This window comes from Cebus imitator, unplaced genomic scaffold, assembly GCF_001604975.1.
Source record: "Cebus imitator isolate Cc_AM_T3 unplaced genomic scaffold, Cebus_imitator-1.0 Scaffold16, whole genome shotgun sequence".
In the NCBI taxonomy this organism is placed as follows: Eukaryota; Metazoa; Chordata; class Mammalia; order Primates; family Cebidae; genus Cebus; species Cebus imitator.
The window spans coordinates 4,093,657-4,118,832 of record NW_016107331.1 but is presented as its reverse complement, the minus strand read 5'-3'; the positions used below and the strand labels follow the sequence as shown (position 1 = coordinate 4,118,832).

At 36.7% G+C, this 25,176-nt stretch overlaps 1 protein-coding gene across 5 annotated transcripts in view; it reads right to left on the bottom strand.

Moving 5' to 3' along the window:
* The window catches only part of VCAN (versican), a 111,891-nt gene that overhangs the window by 48,083 nt on the left and 38,632 nt on the right, over positions 1-25,176 (bottom strand). For 4 of the 5 annotated variants that reach the window (XR_005196804.1, XM_037731223.1, XM_017508014.2 and 1 more), the window contains exons 6-7: positions 22,414-22,707; positions 12,923-15,877 (exon numbers count right to left, since the gene is read on the bottom strand). Coding sequence is in view for 4 of the 5 variants with exons in the window: in XM_037731223.1 (XP_037587151.1) it covers positions 12,923-15,877; positions 22,414-22,707 (3,249 nt within the window). In the remaining variant the exon portion in view is untranslated. The remainder of the gene's footprint in view (positions 1-12,922; positions 15,878-22,413; positions 22,708-25,176) is intronic. The other variant, XM_017508003.2, reaches the window with a different exon arrangement.

Genomic DNA, 25,176 nt, shown 5'->3' with positions numbered 1-25,176 from the left:
ATCTCGGCCCACTGCAACCTCTGCCTCCTGGGTTCAAGTGATTCTCCTGCCTCAGCCTCCTGAGTAGCTGGGACTACAAAAATTAGCTTGCACCACCATGTCCAGCTAATTTTTGTATTTTTAGTAGAGATGGGTTTTCACCACATTGACCAGGATGGTCTCAATCTCCTGAACTCGTGATCTGCCCACCTCATTCTCCCAAAGTGCTAGGATTATAGGCGTGAGCCACCATGACCAGCCGAAATTTTCTTTTTTTTTAAATAAATTCTATTGTGTATTTGAGGTTTACAACATGATGTTATAAGATATATGGAGATGGAAAAATGAAGCAGATTAACATATATACCATCTTTTTTGTGAGAAAAGCAACTGAAATCTACTTAACAAAATCCCAATACAATATAATGTTATTAACTACAGTCTTAATGCTGTATATTAGATTCCCAGGAAGGAATTGTCTACTAAATGGGAATTACTTAATTTCAAAAAATAAAATAAAATGGGAGTTGAAATTATTTTGTTTCCTTTTTCTGAAAGTAATAGTCTCACAAATAAGCAACTATAATTATTCTTTAAATAAGCTGTGACAACTTGCAAATGGTTTTATTAATTTTTTTTGTCAGGTTCTTGATCTGTTGCCCAGGCTGGAGTGCAGGGATATCATCACAGGGAGCCTCAAACTCCTGAGTTCAAGCAATCCTCCTGCCTCAGCCTCCCAAAGTACTGGGATTACAGGTGTGTACCACTGCACCTGGCTGGATGTCTTAATGTATGAAGGAAAGAGAAATGTTAACTACCTAGGGCTTTAAAGTTAAAATTTTCTGCTGACATACATAAGTCAGTATAGCTTATTTCTTCCCATACTTTTAACATCTGATAGCAGGGAGAGGTGGGGTATAAAACCTACCTACCATTACCATATACAGATAAATTTTTCCCTGCCCTGTCACCCAAATTCCTGTCACTAACCCCTTGCATCTCACCAAATCCTACTTGCCCCTCTTTGTTTATTCTTCCTCTGAAATTACCTTTTCATCCCCCTTTCCTGTCACCACCTCTACCCACACCTATTATTAGAGAATCTCAACAGCTATAATTATTGCAAACCAGAAACGTTTCTTTGTGGTGTATAGTAAGTGGGGGACACCTGTGCAATTGTGAGAGGAGGAATCTCATTCCAAAATGGTGATCTGTTATATTTCGTAGGAACAGAGCAACCCAATGGTGTAATTGACATTCCAAGCTCTTAGATGAACAAGGCCTTATAAAAGACTGCTCTATTCTAGAATTTTACTCAAAAGGCAATATAACTTTTATTTGGATTTCAAGAGTCAAACCACAGAACTCTACAGAGTGTATGCATAATCTTTTCTATGTTTATATGAATGTATTTTAACAGCTTGACTTGAATATACCAGTACCATGGTTAATAGGTTTTTCTAATGACATTTCACACAAAGCTTTATTGCTAGCTGACCTCAAATTATTCACCAAGTATTTTTAAGTACTTCATAGCAAAGTTTTGTAGACAGAGCACAAGTCTTCCAGTCATACTGTTACCAGACACAAAACATAGTTGCTAAGATGCATAGGCAGCTGGTTATAGTTCATGTTCTCCTTGGGGAATTTTACAATTTAAGTTTAGGAGCTTTTAATTAAATGTGAGTGTATACCAATCTACTCAGCAGAGATATATTAGGATCACATTTCTTTATTAAAATGGATCTTATTTTAATGTGTAACAAAAAAAATTTTGTTTTATTAAAAAAATACAATAGACAGTGGCCTTCCTGAAGTGCTTGAGAAACACTTGCAGAATTTAAAGAGAGAAAGCTTTAAATTCTTTAAGATATTTAAGAGCCCAGCAGCTCCCTGTTCCTATCTTAATATCTTCCTCATTTCAGCCTCAGGCTTCTGCAAGAAGACACCACTCCAGCCCATAATTTCCAACTTGGAATGCTTCATATATCCCCCTTTGAACTTTACTCATCCAATTAGGAATGATCCACTGAAGCCCTCATCCTCCAATGTATCTTTTCTAAAACACCTGAGCCCAAACTAGCCATATATTTGATCTGTCACAGGATTTATGTGATATAGGTTCTCATTTCTAAGTGTCCTCGTATTTTCATTTTTAAATCTCGCTTCCCTACCTAAATTCTCTATTCCTTAATTAATGTGAAGGGAATCTTTAAACACATAATGCTCTTCATACTCTAGCCCTCTAGCCACTTAGCTCCTCTTTTGGGAATCTAGTTGGAAGAATGTTGACATAATTATCGTTACAAATAAAGTTTACATTCTGCTGGATTGAGACTTCCTTTGAAAGATTTGTATCTCAGACTGAAAAAAATGTTGTTTTTTGGTTGCAATTACAGCTCAGTCTGACCTACAACTAAAGAATCATACAAGCAACTCAAACTCTAAAGACTTTTGTGGTTATAAAAATCTAGATAATTTAAATGTGTTAAATGTGCCGTCTCAATACATTGTTCATCTTTTTTTTTCCAAATCCATGTAGGCTTATATCAAGGCAGTAATCACAGTTTTTCTCTAATGTAAATGGATATTGAACAAACTAACTTTGGTAGTACAGCCAAGGAATGCTTAAGCCACAGGCATATTTCCTTTTAATTTCTATGTTTGCAGACAGAAGTTAACATGGGTACAGCAAAGTGTAAGGTATATGGTTTTGAGTAATTAAAGAAGTACTCTTCAATATTACTCCCAGTCTTCAATATTACTTTTGATTCAATTATTATCCCTGAAATTTAAAAAAATCTATTTTGATAATATTTCATTCCATTTTCCTCCTTATTAACAGATGCCAAGTTCTATTTAACATTTGTGACAAAAAGTGTACTCCCCCAAATCTGATCAAAGGCTACCATTTCACTCAGAGAAGACTGAATTAGTCATATTGTCTTCCCTTAAAGTTCATAGAGTACAGCTTAAACCAACAGAGACTTGAAGCAGCCCTCCCCAGGGTTCTGCATTTCAGCAGGTCTTCTAAAGATCAGAAAACCTTTAGTCATTAGTAGTGTTCAACACTCACTGTTGCAGCAAAACACAGGAGAGACACTTAAAAATAAAGATGCCTAATAAGAAATAAATAAAGCTTATTTTTAAATAAATGCAAATACCTGAGCCCTACCACTAGAAATTCAATTTCAAGTTGTCTGGAGGGAATGGAAATGTGGGTATTTTTATTTGGAGGGCACCTGATAATTCTGACATATAACTAGGGTTAAGAAATGGTGTGGGCAGTATTTAAACCCTGGACTATTTCCTGGTGCCCCTCAAACCAAGGTATATAGTGGCACCATGAGTGTTCAGCCAGCCGGTGCCTGGCTTGGGGAGACTCTACAGCTTCCCAGGTAAACTGGGCGGATGCTCGATGAGGGAACACGTGCCTAGAGTTTCTTCTGAGATCAGTTCCGAGACTTCGCATGCTAAAGATACTTCCTATTTCATATTTGCCTCAATTTTTTTAATGAAGCAAGCAATTAATTTTGATATGTACTCTCTTGTTTACTATTTATTTCAAGTTGCCTCCCAACTAAGCTATAAATTGAATTTATTTCTTTTATAAGATGTATTGTAAATTACAACTATAGTATTATGAATTATATTATTTTCTTTTCCCCAGCAAACAGCTAGTAGCCTGATTGAATGACTTTATTTCAACAAACCTCTAAAACATGTTCTGGGGGTGAGTGTGAGAAAATACGAAGAGAATGTTCTGTCTGCAGATAGCAGATGGGTTCCTTCATAAAGCAGAGGAAGAGAAGTTTTCGGCATAGTGAAAATGATGATTATACTATATTCCATTGTACTCTCCAGAAATATACACTATCTTTTCCCTTTCTCATCTTAGAAACAACAAAACCTCCAGAAACTTACTATATGAAGCACATGGCCAAAGTAATTAAACTACCCTTGTGAGACACCAGGGAGACTGGGCTACAAGGTGAAAAGATGAAGTCACTGAAAGCCAGTCGTGGTGCTTTCAGTGTACTGGTTGTACACGTGTGTAAGCATGTCTGGTACAACACGGTGACACCATATATCTTTTCAGAGACACTGATACTGAAATACAACTGAACTTTTCCTCTCACTCCAGAGATTCCTTCTTTCTAGTTTAAAATCTCCTTTTAAAACTTATATTATTTATGGAGAACCAAAATCTGTATACACTACCCAATCATCCAAAATTTATTTTCCTTCAAAAGATCAAATCACTCTTTTTAAAAATAATTATTTCAATTTTCTTGTCAATAGATGTCTGTTTCCCTCCTGATTCACACTCAAAAAGTCTAAATACTGGCAGTCTCTAAGGAACACCATACTTATTGCAATCAAATGAGTTCTCAGACGTCCTCAGGATGCCCCAAGATGAGGAATATTTTTATATTTTATATCACCTCAATTAGGTTGTAAAAAAAATTCAAACTACTTCAGTAGAAATGAAAAAATATACAACAGTTTTTAACTAAAAGACATCATCACTCCCTTGTCCATCCCACCCCCACCCACCTGGGCCCCATTCTTGGAACTATTCTCTTAACAAAACCACTTAATAACCAACATTTTTGTACATGACAACACTGGCCCCAGTGAAAAGTAATGTTATACATTTTCTAAACTGACAAAACTAGGCAATGTCTTTTTTAAAGCATATAATTTTCAGCTTTACCTAATTAAAATGGAACCTCAGTGGGCATTTCTTTCCCTTTTCTTTTATCCCTATTGCTCTTCTCACCAGGCACTTTTCTCCCCTTAGCTATGTCCCTCATCCACCAAAAAAGTTCTGAACACTGTCTGGACCTGTGAATACATTTTTTATTCATTGCACAAATGAACGATCTAAGAGCTATTAAGAAAGAAGAATGTAATCCCTGTGTAGAGAGCTGGGGGTTTCCTTGACAACAACAAAAAGACAGCCGGGAATGCCCAATCCATTCTGTAAATAGGCAGGAAGCTAGGCCCAATACCTGGGGAAATTTATCGAGAATTCATAAAATGATTTTTATGAGAAAAAAATCAAATTGATAGCTATCAAAATCATAAGCCCAACTTTCACACATGAGAAAAATCAAAAAGCTAATAAATTCTACTCTGAGATCCTACAGACCCAATACTATATTTACATTTTAATTAAGGGCTACAGCTGCTTCTGATTTGCTTCCAAAATGGCACCATCCTAAAAAACACAACCTATGTAAGATTCAAATTTTAAGAAGGTATTTCAGTCAAGGAGATACTAAAACATAATTATACTTGGCTCCTTGTGACATAAATGATCTTGAATTTTAAGATCATTTGGTTTTTACCTATTTAGTACAAAACAGTTTATATTTTCCCATATTTAGAAGTCTGAAATGAAACAATTTTTAAAACCCACAGGGGATTAATTTGTACTAAGTTGTTACTATGTACCAGGCATTGTGCTTGGTGCTTTCTGGTCACTCAAGGAATATTAAATGTGTGAAGTGCCTGTCACAGCAACGTGCATGTGGCAATCACTCAGAGATCCCCTTCTTAAAGCAATGTGGTGAGATTGTAATATTATTATACATTTTCAATTATGTAACAACTGAGGACTGCAGAGGTTAAGTAATCTCTACAAGACCAAACAGACTGTAAATACAGTTATCTATGCCGTTCTATAGAAAGGACTTGAACACCAAAATCCATGGTTCTCAAGTCCTTTCTATAGAATGACATAGTATTTGCAGGAATCCTACACACAGGTTCATATACATATACTCTAAATCGTCTCTAAATTACTTATAATACCTAACACAATGTAAATGCCGTATAGTTATTATAGCGTTGGTTTTTATTTGTATTTTTTTATTGTTGCATTGTTCTTTTTTATTGTGGTGTGTTTTTGTTTTTTTTTTCCAAATATTCTCTATCCATGTTTGGTCAAATCAGAGGATGCAGAATCGTGGATACAGAGTACTGCCTGCAACAATGTTGACAGTCAGCCCAGTTCTCTTTCCCAAGGCTCTTTCTACTACATTAACCGCCTCTTCCATGTATGCTACGAAGCAAACTAACTACATCTTCATGTTCCTTCAGAATATTAACTAGAATGTACTTCAAAAAAAATCCAGTTCTAATGTAGTTAGTATATTGTCATTATTTGACTGTTGAATAAATTAGAAAAAATGTATCTGTATATTACCTGTATATAAGCGTGTGTGTGTGTGTATATATATATACGTGTGTGTGTGTGTGTGTGTGTGCATGTACGTACATGTGTGTGTGTATCTTTGTTTCATAACCCCTGTGATTTGGAGAAAGAGTATGTGTCAAAGTTTAGGAAATATCATTCCATATAGTAATAGCCATTTTAATATGTTAAAAATTCTGACAGGGAAATTGAGAAAGTCATGAGTCCACATTGCATATAAGCTAAGAAGAGACTGACTCCAGATTCCCTAACTTAGAGCACCTGCTCTATAATCCTACTGATTCAGTATTCACTTGAATTAAGATGTCATAAACCTTTAAATCACCTTTTAGAGAGTGTAGGTACCTTTTACAAAGTAGTTTAATGCCATTTAACTTTGTAAGTGCAATTCTGAACCATGATACTTCATTGTAATATATTTTGAAAAGGTAAATGTACTTAACCCACAGAATACGCTGTCATATCAAAACGTATGAATCACTGAAGCTCAGAAATGTGAGAACACTCACTCCTTCCTCAAGAAGTTGGCAGAATATCTCTGGTTTCCACGAACTGTACTAGTTTGTGCATGAGGCCTAGGAACGTACTCAACTTCTGAAGCAAACCATGTTAAATAACGCTGGGATGACATGGCCTGCTTCAGAAGCTGTTTCGAAGTGCTATTTAGAAAAACAGCTGTTTATATTTGGGGCTCCTTAACCCCACCGGTAAGCTCACATTGGGAAGCAATTGCCTAATAACTGGCTTCTTGTAATTGGATTGTAATCTATCCCTCTGGCAGAGACTGGCATAAGTCTCCTCCTTCTCATGAAATATTCTGTAACTTCCTGTCTTTACTGATTCCTTCCTTTTCTGACCTCACCTATCATTCACAGTCTGTCATACCATTACTATCTAGTGTGTAACCATGTTTCTGTATAATTGTATTTGATTGTGTTAATGTCAGCCGGCCAATATGCACTTAGAGGCCTTGGGAGCACAACCTATAGTTCATGTTTCTTTTATGACCTCCTTTAATATCCATCAAAGGACTAGACATACTATAGCTTTAACTGAAGGTAATTCTTGATTGACCATGCTCTGCTAGAAGACGGTGCGTCTCTCTTGAGGTCACTGCCAATAAAGACTAAGCACTATTTGTTTTAAATAATGCCTCTACCTCAGTGGTAGCTTTGATAATGGCAAATTATAATTGCAAGTGCCATTTTCAGAATAGGCCTTGGTTCATTTTAGGAAGAAGATAATATAGTTCCTTTTGGTTATCAAAGTAACACCTTTTAATGTTAAGCCTCAAACTTTCAATTTCTTAACTTTTTCCTCAAGGTTAGTGGGTTAGTAAAACTACTCAAAGAAGTGTTAAAATATTAAGATTCTATGTGTGTGTGTGTGTTTATATGTGCATGTATGTGTAACATATACAAAATATTTCACCTCAAAGGACTTTTAAAAAGGTAATCTTTGGTCTATAGTATGGTATTAAGCGCATTAATAATTTAGAAACATTAAAATAGTTTATTTTCTTAATACTATAGAGAGGAAAGGAAGACAAACATTCTCTTCCTTTTATTTGACTAATAGAAGAGGAACTCAATTCTTTAATTATTTTTTTGTTTTTTGAGACGGAGTTTCGCTCTTGTTACCCAGGCTGGGGTGCAATGGCACGATCTCGGCTCACCGCAACCTCTGCCACCTGGGTTCAAGCAATTCTCCCGCCTCAGCCTCCCGAGTAGCTGGGACTTCAGGCGTGCACCACCATGCCCAGCTAATTTTTGTATTTTTAGTAGACACGGGGTTTCACCATGTTGACCAGGATGTTCTCGATCTCCTGACCTCGTGATCCACCCGCCTCGGCCTCCCAAAGTGCTGGGATTATAGGCGTGAGCCACCGCGCCCGGCCTGGAACTCAATTCTTTTCTAGACTTGGGATAGTCCATGAGAGGCAAGGTAAGCTATTATAACTCTCTGCAGAAAACTGTGCTTCTCTGGCAGAGAGCCACAGCTGGAGCTCAGCAAAAGGAACCACAGAAGTGTGGAGGCACCCGCCTCCATCCACTTTCAGAAATGTGCTCCGAAGTTCTACAGGGAAGAACCTGCTCAGAACTGCAGAATAACATGCTACCAATTTTAGCATGCTCTTTCCTTGCTGTCAGGTATCTGAATAGCATACATAGTGCCCCATATTAGCAGCACTCAAATCTAAATTACGCACTGTGAACAAACCACTAGAATGCCAATGAGAAATCAGTCTCTCCAGAGTTTGCTCTTTCAGGAATTGACAGACAGGGCAGTGCTTAAGCCACTGGGCAGGGGGTCATTGTTTTCTCAAAGCTCATCAGGGAAGACACTCACTTCATAGTAAAAATGCTCCAAAGGGGCCAGAGCTGCTAGACCCAATGCCAAGAATGTCAGACTCAGTGTACCTTCATTTGCCTATCTGCTTTCCCTGATTGTCTCACAAATTATCTTTGAGGTTTAGACATGATAATACGTAGAAAAAGTGGCCTGAAAGCATTAAGCCTGAAGTGTGAGCTCGATGATGACTTAGTTTTGCACATACATGTGAGACTCTGAAATAACATTATATATTATCTTAATGACACATAGGCATCAATAAGATTGAAACAATATTTGTTAATTTGTTTTATTCAGCACCATTCATATAGTGATTCAAAAGTAAATGTTAAATGTGTATAATTATACCGAGATAGAGATATAGATAATCAGACTAATTTTTAAAACATTTTTACTTTTAAGAACTTAATTCTCTCAGGAATGAGTATCCGTTTTTGCTTTATTTTTAATTGTCTAGATATCATTCTTTTTCTAGCTGTGTTCTGAGGTACATGTTATTTTAGAAACAACCACAGGATACGAGGAGGAGGTCCCAAGGGAGTGAGGCTCCAGATCTCCCCCCTCCCACTTCAACCAATCCAGCTACTCTTTTGTCTGTTCAAGATACAGGAGCTCTCAATAAGATTTTGTTTGAAGAAAGGACCCAGATCTTATAATAACAAATCAGAAAGTAATTTTTTTATATAATGAAAAAGTTTTATAAAATTCTATAAAAATGGAAAATATGCGATTTTTAAAAATTATATGAGACTATCTTAAATAAACATTACCTTTTGAAAAGCAATGACTCTGCAATCAATGATGTAACCATTGGTATCTGCCCAGCTGTCTCCTGCTCTCAGAGCCCATGTTCCTTGTTCTTTTTCCTCTCCATAACACCATATTTAGAAAATAAGCTTTTAGCTTTTTGTAGATTTCTCAAAATCTAATTAATCTTTAATAGCATTACATTAATAATTTTACCAATATCCTAATCTTTCTATCATTTAATTTAATATGCTTTGCACCTGACTTTCACTTACATTTGGGTAGATATAAAACCAGTAGGAAAAATCACCTAACAAGACAATATTAAATGGGCCCAACACATAATAAATAGCATATGTGAATTTGTTTGTTAGAAAAGCTAATAAGCTTCTGTGAGCATCCTAATAAAAAAAAAATTCCGTTTTCATGAGAAAAAAAGAGAAAAGGTAAAAAGCTGCCTATTTTAGGGTTATAACTATGAGCATTTTTATAATAACTTTGATATTGAATATCCACACATTTCTAAATTATTCTTTGATTTAAAAATACCAGTATGTCAGTTTTTAAAAACATTCACAGTTCTGTTCCACTACCTTGTAACATTTCAGATGTTTTAGAGAAGTGCTCTTTAAAAAAAAAAAATCTAGAGTTGAAGAAACTCTTCCTACACCTTCAAATTCTAGGCCTTCATGCATGTTCACAAAGCAAGCCTTTCAATAATTTTTCAAAATGCAGGTGTGCAAATTACTCCTGAAATAGACAGGAGTCAAGTTTCTAGTATCCCCTGAACCACTGTTAAACACACCCCATAGCATTTTTCAGCTCATAAAACTTTTATGAGCTGAAAAGTTCTTTCAGATTTTTTTAACTGCTAACTACAGTTGCCCTCTAGCAACAGCACCGCACGTTGCTATTAAGATCCATTTGAGCAAGTATAACATAAGTGTGTCCTGAGTAGCATGTTTTGTTTCATAGTAGCAAAAAAAAAAAAAAGTCAAGATTTATATGACTCGCTGAGTGTAGCAAAAAATTATTGAATGCCTGGGTTTAGGGTAGCATGGGTGGTATTTTTGCTTACTTGGATATACAGTATATATAAAGGTGGATTCTATTCTTGTGAATAGATTTATGCAAGTTCACACATGTACCAAGGATTTTCCAGTCTGGAAAATTGTGCCTTGATACATAAAAAGGTTGGTTCTCCAGGCACATATGCCCTTTTCCTTATTAAGGTATACACCTGCCTTGAAACTCATTAATTGAACATCTGCTTTAGGATTTTCCCTTGCCAAAGCTCAAAATGTTAGAGGATAAAGTTTCTCATAGAAAATAAATAATATTAGTATAGGTAAGCAGTTAGAGCTGAGTAAACTTCATTGTCTTATGAAGACAATAAACAATGCTTTGAGTTAAGGAGAGCAGCATCTACACAACACACAAAAATACAGATAACAACAGGCAGGTAGGTAGGTACGCAGACAGATACATAATTACTCCACAGACACATCCCCTCCCCTGCACACACATACACACACTCTCACATTAGAATTCTGCCTGATGGAAGTAACCAAGCATTGCACAGTTCTCTGACCTAGTATTATACAAAACCAAATTAGTTTGAAGGTGGATTATAGTCCCCCATTTTGGAAGCATAAGAGAAGAGCACCTATACATATCGCCCAGGTCTAGCTGAATGAAGTCCACAACTCGCTTATAAATATACACCTTTGTAAAATTATTTCAGGTTTAGCTTACTTAGACCCTCCATTTCCAGTAACCATTTATAACTTAGTTCTTTTTTTCTGATGACTGTCAATTCTTTCAGAGAGATCAAGTTTCACTTTTTCCATTTTGTAATTTGACCATCATAACTTTACCTGGCAGTTTCCCACTTAGAAGAGTTTTTAAATGCAGAACATTTTTACTGGGTTTTATATTATTCAACTCGACTTATTATCTACAGTAACAGTAATATATATTAAAAACCAATCTGCATATTCATTCCTGTATTTTTTAAATTATCAAACTAAGTGTTGGTAGTGATTTACTTTTTGCTTCTCTTTGCTTCTTTTTTTCCCCCCACAGTTATATCTTCCTGTCTCTTTTCCAGCCTTACTAACACAATCCTCATGCCAACTTCTTGGCAATTCATTTACTCTTTCCTACACCAGTTCCGAGAGATGGAAAACGATGTGGAAAAGCGGAAATATGTTATGGTTTCCAAGAAACAATATCATTAGCAAGAAAATCATGATCAAATCCTGGCCTTTTAAAACTGTATTGGGAAGTGAAGATTAATTTTACTACTCTGTGAGTGTGTTCTCTTTTCTACTATTCACTGACAATCCAAAGCTTTCACACAGAATATTTTGGAGAGTAGAAGCCATGAAATTTCCACCAACAGCACGAGATGCAAACAGACGTGACCACAACACTACTCGTTTGTTTCCAATAGGTGAGGACAGCATCAGCCTTCAGAAAAATGAGACTCAAAAGGGAACAGCCCAACAGTAAGAGAGAAGCCCTGCTAACAAAGAATATTCTTCTACTCTGTCTTCTTAGAGTCAGGTCAAGAATAAAAAGAAAATTTATTCATTTGACTCTTATATGAAAATGAAAATACAGCAACATAACTAAAATCTGTGATCTTAACTTCTAAATTAGAAAGAGACAAACCTGAATTGATTTATTGAACTGCATTTTCTATGTATTCTCAACTCAGCTTATCATCGGTAAAAGACGGCGCGGTCTCACCTTTAGACAGCAGTAAGTCATATTTGATCATGACAACTGCAAGTATTAACCAAAGTAAAGAAACAGCTTTTAAGAGTTCTGCCACAGAGCTAAAACAGTCAAGTGGAATAGAAGGCATCACAACTATTCCTAGAAGTAAAACAATTAAATCATAAAATAAACAACATACAGCTGGTTTTTAGGGAGCAAAGATAATGCATACATATCCACCTTCTGATATTATATTTAATACAATGAACTGTAAGCTAAGTTGTATTTGCTCTAAATAGATAAAACCACGGTAAAATACCCCAAAACAACAGCATAAGAATATGTTGCATTTACATTAAAATAACACCTACATTAGAGACCTACTACCCCCCACACAAGTCATATAATAAACCTGCAAAATCCTGGAAGAGAAAAACCAAAGCAAACCTTTACATGTCTTTCTGTCAACTGTAGGGATATGCAAAACCATTTCAGCCGTCCACATTGTTAAGTACTGAAGGTTAATAGTTAAAGACCAATGGGATGTTAACGCAATCTAGTGCTACACTTGAGTAGTAATGTATGAAAAGACACTGAAATTAAAACACTTTGTTCTGCATGTTCTGAAGTGATGTAACAGTGATGATTTGGTTATATTAGATGACAAAGCAGGGCTTCTTATGACTTTTAACATAAAATTGCATCTAACATTCTTCCACATTGTTTAACATATTCTTCCAATTCTTGTACAAATAAATGAAGCTAAAATATTTATTTTTCACACTCCAGTTATCTTCTAATGGCAGCATTTGGTATGTTGATTTTTTTTCCCAAAAAGTAACTTTCAAGATAAAATGCAGATTGCCTTCAATGGTAGTCTAGAAAGCAAAGACTTACCTGTCTTGTTTTCTCTGACCTCAATAATATAAACATTAATGTCAGAGTGTAATTTTGTCCCCGCTGGGGGCTGTGGAGTAGACAGTGCCTGAGGTCCAAAGGCCTCTTTGTCTTCCGAAGTGGGTGGTCTTGTTGGCTGTGTAGCAGGAGTACTTGAAGTCGTGAAATACTCTCTATCGATATCAGCTTCCGTTTCCGTAGCTACAATATCTTCAAGGGTAGTGGGAGGAACATGAGATGATGATTCTCCAATGATTACCATGTCACTGGTTGTTTCTTCACCAGGTTCCCTGTCAATGAGAGGTGGTTTCTTAGTGAACGGGGAAGATGGCTTGAATGCTGAAGTTGTCTGAAGTCCGTCTACTGAACTGAAGACAGTGGTAATATCACTTGGAACTGTGACTTTGATTGTTGAAAATTCTGGGAGTTCTGTGGCTTTGGGCTTTTCGAATAATCCTGAGCCTAAATCAATATCCTTTAGGTATGTTTTCTCAGTAGTGGTTTCTTCCATAGGCCGGGTAACGTGCGTGCTAAAAGGACTCAAAGATGACGTAAATCCTGTTGTACTACTACCTTCAGTTTCATATTTTTGTTCAGGCCCTGGACTAAAAGATACTTTTGGCCCAATGCTTGGTGTTAGTGTCACCATTTCATCCGTTTTCACTTTGTGCTCAGTTATAGCACCTGGTGGATAAGACACACTGTGATCAACTTTTCCAGCTGGAGTTGTTTCTAAAACTGGGACTCTCTCAGAACCTGTCAACAATTTATCTTCAAAAACTGTATATGCTGATCCATTGCCCTCTTGTTCATCCAATGGTGTTACTGCCTCCTTGGGAGTCCAAGCTGTAGAACTAACAGCAGGAACTGCTTTCTCTGCAGTCTCTTCTTTGCAAGGGAATTCTTCCTGAGTTGTTCCCTCCGTGATTTTTGTTGTTCTCATAGTTTCAGGAGAAATAGTTGCTTCAAGGTGAGTCTGATCAATGACACGCATGTCTTGAGAGGGTTCACCTACAACTTCATCTTCTGATGGAACAGGAGGTATTAACAGTCCCCAGTCTGTGTCGGGAATTACAGAAATTGGAAAGGTATGGGAAGAGTCTACATAAGTGGTAGGCTCTTGGGTGCTACTATAACTAACAAATGCTAATCCTTCCACCTCTGAAGTGTGTGCAAATTGGGGAACAGTAGATACTGGCTTAGAGAAGTCCACGTCTTCTACTTCACCCAAAGCACTTCCTTCCATGGTTGCATAAACAACTTGGCCTTCAGTGCTTGTGGTAGGTGGGACTTTTTCTTCCGTTGTTGAATCTCTCAAAGTTGACTTTTCTGCAATACCAATTGATGTAGTTGGCTGAAATCTAACTGTGAATTTCCCATGGGCTGCTAAATCTTCCTCAGTAATCTCCTCTAACTGCTTTTGAGTACTATCTGGAATAAGAGTAAATTCATCTCCTCCATCTTCAGTGAAACTTGGGATTTCTTTATCTTCACCGTTCATCCCCACAGTTGGGAGTAAGGCAGGGGGCAATTTTGAAGAGACTGAAGGTTCTGTAGATTCTAAAGGCTTGGATGTTGTATTATCTTCATCCCATGGCCATTTTGATACAGTGGCCACTTCAACACTTAAAGTACTATGGGTCAAATGTACTGTTGTAACATTTTCATCATATTTTGTAGTACCTGGAGTTGTTGTAAAGCCTTTCTCCGTATCTCTTACTTCTGTTGTCTCTGCACTTAACTTTGTTGTCAATGATGGGAAACCGAAAGCCTTGGTCACTTCTGCAGAAGACTCTGTAACACAAATTGGTTCTGAGGGAGATGTAGAGGGTTTCATCCTAGGGAAGGCTTCTTCTTCTGTTTTTCCCATAAATGAACTTTTAGTGATCTCTTCTTGTATTTCATCTGTGTAAGTATCTGTTCTCATCTCTGGTATTAGTGTTTCTGTTCTTTCTCTTCCATGTGTCATTTCTGTTTGTGGAGAAGGATAAATAGCTGTGGAAATTCCCTCTACTAATATTTTATCACCAGAATAAGGAAACAATTCTACTTCTGTATGATGCTGTGGTGGAAAAGGTGTAATAGACAGATATTTGCCAAAAAAATCTTCCATTATCCTGCCATTAGTTTGTCTCTCTTCCCATCTGTCCATAGATGATTCATTACGGTCAGGTCCTGAAACAGTTGTGGATGCTGAGACTGACTCCAAGTCCTCTAGCTGAGTGTGGGTGGTGTCTTCTGAAGTCTCTGATGCCTTAATGACTTCAGGAATTCGGCCAAAAGTTAAGGTTCTCTCATCAGATCCAACTGTAACTGTTCTGTCTTCATCATCGTCTTCTTCCAAAGTGAATCTACGGTGACCTGTGGTTTCCAATTCAGAAACAGTGCTTACCGTTTTCTTTTCAGTTTTGGATTCCAAGGTCATTCTTGCAGTTACCAATGGTGTTTCAGTTACAGGGAATTCCTTGGAAGGAATGTGCTTTAAGATTTCCATAGATGTTACCAAAGGACCCACTTCTATTTGCTCAATCTGTGTGGCTGATTCTTGTGTTTGTGTATCTTCCATGACACCATCCCATGAATCGGTAGCATAATCGGAGATGACAGTTGTACTTTGGAGTACTTCTTCCTCAATTTCTGATATGTCTGGCTTTCTAAGAGGTCCTGAAGCAGAAGGTGAGTAGTCATCCGTATCCCAAGGCCTCTTGGTACTGCCAGTAGGTGTGGGTAATTTGGTGGCTAAACTATCTGTGACAGCCTGAGGATGGACTGTGACTTTCTGTTCAAAACTGACAATATTTCCCACTGGAGGGAACTCTGTTGGAATGACAGGTAATTCATCAACTAAAGGGATGATTGGTGTAGTTCTATCAGAAACCATTTGTGGTTCTTTGGATAAACTGGGTGATGTAGTTTCTGCGAGGATACTCAAATCGATGGTTGTAGCCTCTTTAGCTAGAAAAATAATTTCAAAGAGTTGATTAGACAAGTCACTAACAAAAAGTTGTATGCCCAGTGTTTGTTAAGTGCTCCTGAGTATTTTGTAGGGAGTATTCTGGGGAGACCCAAACATGTTCTGTGATGGAAAGGAGTCTACAAACTATATTTGAAATAACCCAAGGACAGATAATTGAACACTTAATAGTCGTAAATTGATCAGCTGTTTTACGTTATAAGGGTTATCACTGCTTTTACCTAAAAGTATGAATGACTGTTATCAGTTAAGGAAAATTAATATTATATGGTTTTAAGATAAGGAAAGGCTTGAAAAACATGAATGCAGATTTTGGATACAGTAGATTGTTTATTTACCAGAAACTACAGTGTCAAGTTGAAGGCTAGCAGAGAATTCAGTACTATTCTTCCGGAGGCTTCCGTACCCTGCCTCTAGCTTTCCCCACATATTCCCTTCTTTTCAAGTTGCTGCATATTATCTCAGGGGAGAGGGTGTGTCTCAGATTGCAAAACAACAAAAAAGCCACATCAAACGTATCCAAGTTACATATAAACCATTACATTGTCCATAATGTGGAGACTTTGATAAAAACAGGATATGAAAACTTTTTAATACCACTCTTCACTTGATCCCAGGTGCTGGACATTTGTCTTCATCTTTCTTTCAACTTCGTAGTGTAGATTTATTTCTAATAAATTATAAAATGTGCCTGGCAGAGGCTGGTTAGCATTTGTTGTTGTTCTACATTTTGTTCTATGTTCTACACACTCTGTTTATATCTCCTAAGGGATCTCGGTTCCAAGCTTACTTTAGCCTGAAACACAAATGTAGAACAGGAAGTAAAGTACCCACATAATGTATTTTAGGTCTGTAATTACAAATTACTGGGAACAACCCTGAGCATCAGAAAGAACAGCCTCACGCAATATAAAGTAACCTGTCATCATAAAATGCTGCATTATAATACCTCCAGATTTACAGAGAACAGCCTGGCCTATTGAAAGAAATTTAAATTGTGTATAGAAATGACAGTTTGTAAACAAGATTCTTTCTCAACACAGGGAAAAGGCAGCAGCCTAGCATAAAAAGATTATTTTTTTATTTAAAAAAATACGTATTTTAAAAAATAAAAACTATTGATAGTTGCCGCTGAACTTGAAAGAACTGTCCCTGAAGAAACCTGTAGTTATTGCTTTGCTACATCCTGTAGGACTTACAGCTAGTTTTATGGGTAAATGCTTGTTCACCAAGATGTAATAGCCATAGTATCTACAGTATCTTATTTTTTACTTTTAATAATTCCAGAGCGGGAGCCCTCAAAAAAACAAAACTGCCTACCATTTAACTCCATTTGCTCTGTCAAAACGTAATCATAAAATGATGTGATTTTACTGTAAATCAGACTAGGGCTGTAAGCAGTTCCTTATTTTTTGGCTGGCATGAGCCGTTATGAGCTGTGGTCATTCCCCATTTTAAAGACCATTTTAAAGCTCAGCTTCACTGATTTCATAATGAACACTTGATGACTCTTTACAATATGATATATTCTTTAAAGTCTGTCACTATTTATCTTTCTAATATTAAAAGAAATCTAAACCAAAAAAGAGTTGGAGTCTTTAAAAACAGTGAATAACCCTTGCCTCCCCTTTTTAAAGAAAAGCATTTTCTACATTCATTTCCTGGAAAAAACATTGTTCTATTTTGATTGACATGAACAACTTAAAAGCCCAAAATGTGGTTGACTATTTTAATTCAATTCTCTATCCTCTGAAATTCCATAACCGTTACTTCATTTAACTGCCAAATTTCATGTTTGTCTTATAACTGCATTCTTTGGGGAAATAGTAAAAAAATATGTACAGAAAAAATTCCCATGGAAACAGAATGTAAATACTTAGCAAACAGCATATTAGAGAAAATTTAATCATATTATTATTAATAACAACAAAAAAGCTAAATTTACTTTTTCCCTCTGAGTATTTCCTTGGCTGATGAAATTAACTTAGAGCGGCAATTGCATTAGGGCCAAAGGGGTTGTGAATCCAGGCTTCCTATGTTCCAATCCAAGCTCTCTGCTAGAAACTTTCTACAGTGCTACGAAAATATGTTTATAGTGTTTTAAAAAGTAACTCACAGTTTTAAAACTAAATAACTGTATTTCGTTGTCAATTCTTCCTATGGTGCTTGCTGTTGCATTCCTTCCTCTAGTCCTGCTGCATAATAAAGTGGCAGCAAGATGTCCTAGAGAATATGCTCTAGAAGGCCAGTATTTATATGACTTTGTTTCCAAAAACAAGGGTTTTCAATAATTTTAGAGCCCTAGTTAAAAAAAGAAAAGTTCTGCTTATAATTAAGCTAATTAATCTACTACTTGGAATGGGAAACCTCAGACTTCCTTTTCAGTTTGGGTGGCTTTTTCATCAACTTAACAGCTGATTTTGATCCCAAGTCAGTGTATCTGATGATCTGTGCCATTTGTTTCAGCCACTCCAGGAAAGGAAATAATTTCATAAAGCACAATATCTATAAAGAGATATTTTAAGAGTAAATACCACTGTATTCATGATGACTATTGTAAAGGTAAAAACACAATTTCAGAATATTCTAAAAGTGTCCTTCCAATAGGTGCGTTCACATGGAGAAGTTTTGGTTTTGGAAAACTACCAGTATTCCTTCAACTTTATTACTGAGGAAGCCAACATAAATCAACATGCTTCTTTTCCCACAAAAGTTCCTTTCCAACCTTTGCAGCTGTCTGCCCACAGATGTTTCACATCACTGTACTTATGGCATTTTTGTCCTATGGACTATCTTCTCTGTGCTTCTGTGCGAGACATGAGGCAGATTTTCCTAATAAAACTTAAAACTCCTATTAGCAGCATGACAGTCAATTTAACTCATTCCCATGCTGTCTACATTATTGAGAAATGACTAATTTTAACTTGGTTCTTTTATATTAAATTTGTTATACATAACTAAATGTAAACATGGTTAGAAAAACTGTAAAGATTCGAGTAGTAGAATTACAATCCAAACTATCTTTTTAAAGTTTCGTGAGCGATGCAATGCTAACAAATTCAAATTCAATAAACAGGAAACATTTGTAAAACACCAATTAGGGAAAGATTCGTTTTGGCACATGTGGTCAGATTATGAACTAGGGCACACACAAAAAAAGATAATGAACTAACCACGGGTTAGAAGGGCAGGCCAATTTTAACAGTGAATGAATATATAAGATAGGATAGGAAGTGGTGTGAATTAATTTAGCCTTCTCTGGACTCCCATTTTGATTTCCAAACTTAATCACAAACCGACAAATGTGAAAACCGATGATGAAACTTCAAAGCAAGAGCATATCAATGATTAGAAATTTGGAAATTGAAATTGTAAAACTAGAAAATTGATTCCGTTGGAGTAGAGGGACGAACAAACAATTGTCATCAACAATAGAAATGTCTGTCACTCAGATTTTGGTTTCCCAACTCAAAAATGAAAACAAGGGCTCAAATTCAAATACAATGTACTTAATTAGAAAAATTATCTGAGAGCCATGGTCATGGAATATTAGAAAGGGTTTTCTAGGAAACATGTTCCATCTCCCTCTCCTGGAGATAATTAATAACATTCTATGAGATTATCATGAGTCTTGAATGGTTCTGATTCACTTAAATTTGGAGATGTATGAAATTATCTTTCAAAGCCTCGTATAACTCTCCAACTTTCACAGAACTTGTTAAATTCTGAGGTTAAAAAAATATGCAAAGTTGTTTAATCATTAAGAGAAGGTATGCAGGAAAACTTTGTCTTACAAAGACATTACTTTGTATATTTTTCAAACCTATTTTAAAAGAATAAAGTCTAATTTCATATTTTTTATCTGTCATTGCGAATGTTTTAGTCAGTGACTTTATGAGGCAAAAGGAATTAAAGCAAAGTAAGATTTGGCATTGTTCATTCACCAAGTGACTTAAAAAACACTTTCCATGTTTGGTGGAAGCAAACAAGAAAAATATGGTTATATTTCTAAGTTCCTCTACATAACCAGCCAGCTGCAGATCTCTGAAATCACTTTTGGAACTATAGCTGAGGCCATGACTCTTATAAATTTTATCCTACAGAATTTAGTCACTACTTGACTATGTGGAAAAGTGGATATCAATTAAGTCATTTTGAAAATATTTTTCAAATTATTTAAAAATATATACTAGGCCAAGAGCAGTGGCTCATGCCTGTAATCACAGTACTTTGGAAGACCGAAGCAGATGGATTACCTGAGGTCAGGAGCTCAAGATCAACCTGACCAACATGGTGAAACCCCATCTCTACTAAAAATACAAAATTAGCCCGGCATGGTGGTGCGTGCCTGTAATCCCAGCTACTTGGGAGGCTAAAGCAGGAGAATCACTTGAACCCAAGAGGTGGAGGTTATAGTGAGCTGAGATTTCTCCATTGTACTCCAGCCTGGACAACAAGAGCAAAACTCCATCTCAAAAAAATGTGTGTGTGTGTGTGTGTATGTACTAAAAGAATTTCTGAAAAATGAATTATAAATTTTGGAAAGCTATCGGCATTGTATGTGGCTTACAAAAGCCTTCTATATGGTTAAACTCTTTTAACCTTCTATGTGCTGAATGAATTCTGAATATAATAAGGTCTTAAGTATGAAATAAATAAGAATCTAGCCACATGCTTAGGTGGGAAAAAAAGCAAAATATGAATTCATTATATTTACAAGTTATATACATGTAAATGAATTACAGAGATAAAAATGAGTATAAACTTTTAAAAATGTTTTGAATTTCACATAGATTTTAGTAGGTAGTTATTCTATTTAACATAAGTACCTTGTTATTTCATGAGTATTTTTCAATTAAATAAATAAAACACATCAGGATGAATTATTTAATAATAGTCTTTGTGGCTATAGCCGGGCTTTGATTTAAATTTTACCCTCAAAGAGATGAAAAACGTTGTTCAAAAGTTTTCCAGTGCCAGCTTTATTAATAAAGCACAAGAAAATATTAAGTAAGGAAGTCAGGCTGGATAATTCTACTCCTTCCCTAATTTAGCCTCTCCAATGCCTTTCCCCCAGCATACCAAAATGATTTTGCTCCTTAATTATATCAGTCACGTAATGTAAAACTGATTTTAGAGTCTGAAATGCTTGAAAAATCATTGTTGTGACAACGTGGCTTAAAGGAATGTACATCTGTCTACTTTTAGAGATAAGGTTTTTGTTACTGTTTTCCGGAAAATGATTACGGAAGAATTCTGTTGTTTCAGGGCCTGAGAAAAAAAGCTAGCATTTTCTACAGTCCTTGTGGATTGACCAGCATCTATCAAGCTAATACACAACACGTGGCTTTAACACTCGGAAAGTTGAGTCTAAGGGAGGAGATCCAAGCAGAGGCTTCTTAGCTAGGAGACAAAAATGTGAAAGCAAACCTTTTGGTTGCACTAACATCCATTCTACTGACTACTTAGAACATCACAGTCTGTCTTTTTGGTTGATTAAAAATGCCTGTATATTTCACTCTAGAAATCAATTATATAATAAACTAGTATATTTTGTGCTCATTTTAGTGACATATTGCTACAACAAGCTACATTGGAAATTTAGTCACAATTATTTACAAATTTATTCCAACATAACCTGACTCTGTCTGTCTTGGATATACCCAAGGTGACCAAAATTCTGGGAGAGCTTTGTTTAGCTAGCATAGTATAGAGGGTTCAGTACATATTCCAATGAGAATCTAGATTACTTGCTTAATTTGCATGGTACAATTACGATACTACATCATGTGACTGCTATTGCTAACATCATTTGAGGACATCTGGAAAATTAAAATAATTGGATCATGAATGTTGAGAAATGTTATTTAAAACTAATGTTAATTAGTAAACCTAACTAAAGATACTCTATGTTATAGGTTGCAAAGAACATATATTGTACTTCAATATGATACTACAGAATTAATCATTAGAAGGCATGTATTTCCATTACTTGAAATAAATGGAGATTGTTATTGATAGCACGCTTCATTTTTAGTAATGACTTGAACATTTTGAGTCTCCATGTCAGCTTCAAGTACTCACCTGTAATTACTGAAATTTAAATTATCTGCCATCTCAAAGAAAAAGAGTGATACCGAAGACAAAATAAACAATCTCAAAGATTTCACTCAGCCTCAGTTGGCCTCGGCATTGTAGCAAATTGCAAAATTTAAGGACTGCAATTCATATAAAATACCCAGAAATATGCTCTGTGGCTCTGGACACAAAAAGTACAGTTAAAGCTTAACCTGATATTTCCTCACCCCTCTACAAATCCATTTGTCAAAATTCCTGTGGTTTTAACCATATCAGTGCTGTTCAGTTTGCTTGCTTTCGAAAACCACTGAACTGTTTCCATTCCATGCACACACGGTAAGACATGGAATCCATTCCAACGGCTAGTTGAACATCAATGCATGCTTCGAAGTATTTTTTTTTTTAATTTGTAATTTTTAAAAAGGTATCAAACACTTACGTTTAAAGCAGTAGGCATCAAATCTGCTATCAGGGGGAGGGAAGCCTGTCTGGTTCTCAAAACGATACAGGGTTCTCACCCCAAGTAGACCACCTCCACACTGGGCCCTGGCCACAGTCACAGGGTGGCGCACGCTGGCATCCGACAGCCACCCGTAATCGCACTGGTCAAAGCCGTTCCTCCACGCCGCCTGGAGTTCCCCTACTGTTGCCAGCCTGGCATCCTGGTTTTCACACTCTTTTGCAGCCTCCTCGAAGGTGAATTTATTGGGGACCGTGATGTGGAACACATCACCTGGAAAAAGAAGAGGGGGAAAAAAAGCCCAAGTTTTATTATTCATTCCTTTCCCGTTTGGATAAATATGGTGGGGGAGAAATTGGCAGAGCAGCTTTTGATATTTTAAAGCAGAAAACATAACGGTGACTTAGCATTGCTATAATTACAAATACATAATCATAAATAACACATACCAGAGACCTTTTAGTCTATACCTGCGTGTGTACATTGGCCATAGAAGCAGTCATTTGATAATAACATTTTATAATACGTTCTTTAAAATGAACAAATCTTTCTAGGTGATTCTTTAGATTACTATCTAGGAATTTATTTATTTATTTATTTATTTTATTTATTTTATTTTTTTTTTAAGGAAAAAGCCTGCTACATGCTTTCTAACATTGCATGCTGGAAGGGAAACCCTGTATTGAACTGCCACCATGGTTATTCCACTTTGTTTATCCTAAAATCGAATAGTAATTATCTGGCCTTCCTTCTCATTTATCACTACCAACATAATGGATTAACGCCATTAAATAAAACAAATATATAAGAAAACCTCCAGAAGTCTGAAGCTAGGAAGGGCTAAGAGTGGTACAGAATTCTACTTCCTGCCATCCAGTACCAGACACAGGGCTGCCATGATGGTTAGGAAGGTCATGGCCTGCACAGGAGCACTGGGAACAGTGCGGAGGGAGGGCCTAGGTCACCTCCCACTCAGCCAGCCAAAAGAACTCCAGCCCCTTCGGAGAAAGCCTTTGTTTGACTTGCTCTGCCCAGAGAGAGCACCGTTTGCTAATTCTTACAAAGACACCCTGCAGGGGCTTTAACTAGGTACCAGAGATTTTTTTTTTTTTTTTTTTTTTTTTTTTTCGGAGAATAGCTTGAACTCAGGAGGTGGAGGCTGCAGTGAGCCAAGATCACTTCACTGCACTCCAGCCTGGGCAACCCAGCAAGACTCCGTCTCAAAAAAAAGGTCGGAGTGCAGTGGAGAGATCTCTGCTCACTCCTGTGTTCAAGCGATTCTCCTCTCAGCCTCCCAAGTAGCTGGGATTACAGGTGCATGCCACCACGCCCAGCTAATTTTTGTATTTTTGGTAGAGATAGAATTTTGCCATGTTGGCCAGGCTGTTCTTGAACTCCTGATCTGGTGATCCACCAGCCTTAGCCTCCCAAAGTGCTGGCATTGGTTAAAGAGGTTTTTTAATTTGTTGATTGATTAACAAGAAAAGGCTGGACACTTCCTTTGTAAGGGTGGACGCTTGCTTTGCTTATCAACAAGTCTAATTAGCAGAGGGTACATTATCATTTAACATGTTACAATGAAGGATTCTGGAAATTTAGAGTTTGTTAAATTGGAATTTTACTTAGCTAACTAACATAACAATTTGCTGAAATAAATGTAACACAAATGAAATTACGTTTTTCACATGTGAGCCAAAGTAACCAAATACAGAGGCAGAATTAGAGAATACCTAAGCCAATGTTGCAGGCAGGAGGAGAAATGAAAACTGAAATAGAAAGTTAAAATGTTGATAGCCCACTCTTGTAGCTGAGAGTCCTGTTTCCATCTAACTGAGGCTGATCTCTGATTCTATGATATATTGGACAACTGGGACCCAAAGGGCTGTCATAATTTGGATCTACACCTGACTAAATCCAGATGTCCCAAGTAATTGTTTAAAATGAATAGTGCCATTACTTTCTCTCAGTGGGTGATAACCCTATAAAACCAGAAAAATTAAGTCATGGGGAAAATGGCCAAAGCACACATATCAGCTATTCTCACTATAGGTCTAAAATTGCTATTGAGGAAACTAGGCCATATTTCAATGAGAGTTATTTGAAGAGAGAGAAAAATTACTTTCACCTGACTGAAAGAAGTGGTAGAGGTGAACATAAATTTTTATTCTTAACTATCTAGTCTGGCAAAGGATGGTAATCTCAAATACAACAATACGCTGTAAGAAAAAGTTCCCCCTCCCTGCTTTCACAATGTCTCCCTTCCTAATGAATTTTAAAAGCATAAGGGTCACAGTGCCAGTTACAGAGTATGTATTCAATATTATTTGTTAAATGAATGGCACTTCAAGTTCTTATTAAGAAACAAGGTCTCTTTCCCCGCCCCCATCCTTCCCAACAGCATATTAAATGAAGCTAACTCTGCTACAAAGCTTTGGATCCATGGCTGCTGCCTGAAACAGGCATCTCATCTCACCATAGACTTAGCTCAAAGCAACACAGAGAAAGGCAGACAGAGAAACTACATCACCCTGAGCAGGCTCCATCACCTCAGAATCACACTTGTCTGAGGCCCGAAAGGGCTGAAGGTGTAAAGAAGGCAGCATGGCCGGGCGCGGTGGCTCACGCCTGTAATCCCAGCACTTTGGGAGACCGAGGCGGGTGGATCACGAGGTCAAGAGATCGAGACCATCCTGGTCAACATGGTGAAACCCCGTCTCTACTAAAAATACAAAAATTAGCTGG